Raw genomic sequence first — 4312 nt, forward strand, 5'->3', positions numbered from 1 at the left:
TGAAAATTAAAAAAAAATAAATAAAATAGAATCCTTTTTAAAATTTATTATTTTCATGTGTGTTTTGCCTGCATGTATGTAAGTGCACCCATGTCGTACAGTGCTCACAGAGGTCAGAAAAGGGCGTTAGATCCCCTGGAACTGGAGTTACAGACGTTGTTATCTGCCGTGTAGGTGCTGGGAACCTAACCCAGGTCCTCTGCAAGAGCATCCAGTGCTCTTAACTTTTTTATTTTAAAATAAAAAGGAAAAAAAAAGAAACAGTGGTGTGTTATTGTTAGAACTCAAGTGATTTGGTCCAGGAAGTCCTCTGTGTGCCTGCACTGTGCTGAGTCTGTACCTTTGGAGCAACACTTACTGCATATTATTATATAGAAATATTTAGTTTCTGTTTCTCTCAACTTGGGACAAAGAGCTTGCTCTATTGGTCTTTATCTCCTCACATAACACCTAGTATTCAGTTAATGTTTGTTCAACCTGAAAAGACAGATAGTTGGTAAATCTGGAGAAGTGGACTGAAGACATTGTAAATTTCATTGAATGGTAAGCCAACAAATTCTGGCCTGTGTTTTGTTTTGTTTTAATTTATTTATTTTTATTTTCTGTGTATGACTGTTTTGTCTACATGTATGTAAGTGTACCCGTGTCATGCACTGCCCTCAGAAGGCAGAAAAGGGCATTGGATCCCTTGGAACTAGAGTTAAAGGCAAGTATTAACTGCCATGTGGCTGCTGGGAACTGAAACAGTCCTCAGGAAGAGCAACGAGTACTCTTAACCACTGAGCCATCTCTCAAGCCCCTTGTTTTGTTTTTTAAGACAGTTCTCACTATGTAGACCTAGCTGGCCTGAATTCTCTATGTAGATCAGCTGGCCTCGAACTCACAGAGATCCACCTGCCTCTGCTTTTGTCTCCCAAGGGCTGGTATTAAAGGCATGCCACCATCATGCCTGACCTCTGACTGACTTTTTCCAAAAGCAAGAGAAGGCATTCAATTCAAGTTTGTTTAAGACAAAACAAAACATAGACTGAAGATGTAGCTCAGTAATAAAGCACTTACTTAGCATGTGTTCAATTCTCAGTACCAGAAAAACAAAAAGAAAAAGTCCAGCAACAGTGCAAAGTATAGATTAGATACCAAGAAAGACTGGAAGAAGGGTAGTTAGGAGGCAACAGAAGTCTCTCAAATTCAATCTGGGGAGATGGCTCAGTGCATAAAGTGCTTGACATGCAAGGATGAGGACCTGAGTTTGAGCCTCAAAACCCATTGTAAAAAGGCCAGGTATGATTGCACGCTCTCATTATAGATAGACAGATTTCTGGGATTTACTGGCCAGCCAATCCAGGCTAATTAGCAAGCTCCAGGACCCTGTGAGAAACTGTCTCAAAAACAAGATGGACAGTGCCTGAGAAGTGACACCCAAGGTCGATCTCTGGCCTCCACATATACCTACATTATACATGTGCACCCCCCCACACACACACACATACACACACAATCTCTCAGATTCTTTCTTTTTCGGTCTTTTTGAGACAGGGTCTCCCTGTAGCCCCAGCTGTCCTGGAACTCAATGTAGACCAGGCTGGCCTCACAGAGATCTGCCTGCCTCTGCCTCCTGAGTGCTGGGATTAAAGGCATGTGCCACCACACCCAACTCAGATTCTTATATGTGTCAGAATTACATAAGGCTAAATTAAAGGTTTATAAATTTTTCCACAGGATGAGTTAAAAATGTGCCTAGGCATGGCACACAATAAGAAGCACCTGTTAGTATTTTCATTGCTCTCTTTTTTTCTGTGACCCACTGCAGTTGTGTCAAAATACACTGAAATACTCCATGTTTCAATTTAAGTTCCACGCCTTGTAAAGTGTTTAGAATTTAGGTAGCTCTTGTAATGAATTAGTGAAGTGAGATAGGAAATGTGCGTTAGAGTCTCAGACACCATTGCACTATTCACCTGCTAATGACTTAGATTCCACTTTGAACTTAAGTCCAAGAGGAATTGTGTGACTGACATCTAACAACTGTATTTCTCTTCATTTCTGCAGGGAGAATATCTTCAGTTGTACAGTTTTGCTAACGCTGTCTTAACTTGCTTTTTCTGTAAACAACTGTCCAGACTTTATATTTTTCCCAATAGAAGCCTATAATCTACAACTGCCAGAAACTTAAACACATTACCTTTAGAATATCATTTATATTAAACCTGAGAGCTCTTCCCTTCTTATTCTAAAATGTTGAGATACTGGGGAGAGATACCAATATCCTCAAGCCGGACCAACAGAAGTTCCTTTGATCTGCTTCCACGAGAGTTCCGTCTGGTGGAAGTCCATGACCCACCCCTGCATCAACCCTCAGCCAACAAGCCCAAACCACCTACTATGCTAGACATCCCTTCAGAGCCGTGCAGCCTCACTATCCATACCATTCAGTTGATCCAGCACAACCGACGTCTTCGCAACCTTATTGCCACAGCCCAGGCCCAGAATCAGCAGCAGACAGAAGGTGTAAAGACTGATGAGAGTGAACCTCTTCCCCCCTGCCCTGGATCACCTCCCCTTCCTGATGACCTCCTACCTTTAGATTGCAAAAATCCCAACACACCATTCCAGATCTGGCACAGTGACCCAGAAAGTGACTTTTATCGGTAAGGCAAAGCTTTCCTATATTTTACTTTTCTCAATTAGTCTTCCTGATGACCCTGTGAAGCCTGTGTAGCATTTCTGCTTCCATCTGACAAAATTTTCTGTGAGTGATTGACTAGGCCAAGGCTGCTCAAATAATTAGTGGGACATCCAAACCTTGCCCAAATCTTCAGAATCCAGAGTCTGCATTTTTTATGTTTTCGAATACAATATGCATTTATTGAGTGCCTACTAAGTGCCAGGCATTTTACTAGAGCAAGGCAATACACTGATACATGAAAAGTGAGGTGGGGATAGAGCTCAGTGGTCGAGCACTTGGCTAGCAAGTAAGAAAAGAGAACATTCTTAACAATCAGCACCATATTCATATTTTGAGGGCAGTGTAGTTTCATTCAACAAAATATTGTTGTCCATCAAATTAATGCTGTTATTTACAATTTTGTGTTAAATTCCTATTTTAATTGTTAGCAAGAACAGTATCAAATGTTTATACCTAGGGGCTGGGGAGATGACTCAGTTGGTAAAGTGTTTATATTGCAAGCATAAGGATCCAAGTTCTGTCCCTAGAATTCACGTAGAAAAGCTAGGTATAGTGGCACACATTTATAATTTCATCACTAGGGAGACAGAGACGGGCACCCTGGGGCTCACTGACCAGCCTATCTTTCTTGGTATGCTCCAGGCCAATGAGAGTCCCTGCCTCAAAATATAAGGCAGTGGCTAGGGAGATGACTCCATAAGTAAAATGCTCCCATGAAAGTGTGAAGAACTGAGTTTGCAAACCCAGGCAAAATGCTGGGCATGACAGGGCATGATGGTGAACACCTTTAATCCCAGTACTCAGGAGGAAGGGGCAGGTAGATCTCTGTGAGATGGAGGCCAGCCTGGTCTTTATAGTGACTTCCAGGCCAGCAAGGACTACATAGTGAGAACTTGTCTCTCAAAAAAATTTGGGGGGAGGGCATGGTGACACATGCTTGTGGTCCTAGTGCTGGGGAGGCAGAGACAGGAAGATTCCTGGGACTCACGAGCCAGCCAGTCAGCCAGCCAGCCTACCCTAAGCAGCAAGCCCATAGCCTAATCTATAAGCTTCAGGTCCAGTGAGAGAACCTGTCTCAAAATCCAAAGTGGCTAGTGCCTAAGGAACAACACTGTAGGTTCATCTCCAGCTGCTTCATGTGCACACACACATACACATGTGCACCTACATACATACAAATACATATACACAAAAATAATGTGTATAGCTCATGACAAATGACACCCGTGGTTGTCCTCTGACTTCCACATGCATGTGCACAAGTACACACACGTGCCATGCACCTGCACACAAAAAAATAAAGTTCTAACCTAATTTTGTTTTATTCATATTTTAACAGACTATAAGAAAAATAATTTGCATCAGCTATAAGGGGCCAGAACATTATTTTCCATCAAAAGTCTATATAGAGGCTGCAGATGTAGCTCAGTGGTAGAGCACTTGCCTGGCATGCACATTCCTGGGTTTAAGGAAAAAATAAACAGAAGTTCATATATTACTCAAATGAAGTGGTAATGATTAGCTCTTGTTTTTTGGGCACTCCTGATGCCTTTAACCTTTGGCCCAGAGAGACCGGCCATGGAAATATTAAATGAAAAGTTATTTAGCAGTTGTCTTATTTAACTA

The 4312-nt window shown here is 41.9% G+C and overlaps 1 protein-coding gene across 2 annotated transcripts in view; it reads left to right on the forward strand.

Moving 5' to 3' along the window:
* Nucleotides 1-4312, forward strand: part of Supt7l (SPT7 like, STAGA complex gamma subunit) — a 15161-nt gene that overhangs the window by 3235 nt on the left and 7614 nt on the right. For both annotated transcript variants that reach the window (XM_008838866.3, XM_008838867.3), the window contains exon 2: nucleotides 2050-2648. In XM_008838866.3, coding sequence (XP_008837088.1) covers nucleotides 2236-2648 — 413 coding nt within the window. In that variant the 5' untranslated portion in view covers nucleotides 2050-2235. The remainder of the gene's footprint in view (nucleotides 1-2049; nucleotides 2649-4312) is intronic.

This window comes from Nannospalax galili, unplaced genomic scaffold (assembly GCF_000622305.1).
Source record: "Nannospalax galili isolate Female #2095 unplaced genomic scaffold, S.galili_v1.0 scaffold3499, whole genome shotgun sequence".
NCBI lineage: Eukaryota > Metazoa > Chordata > Mammalia > Rodentia > Spalacidae > Nannospalax > Nannospalax galili.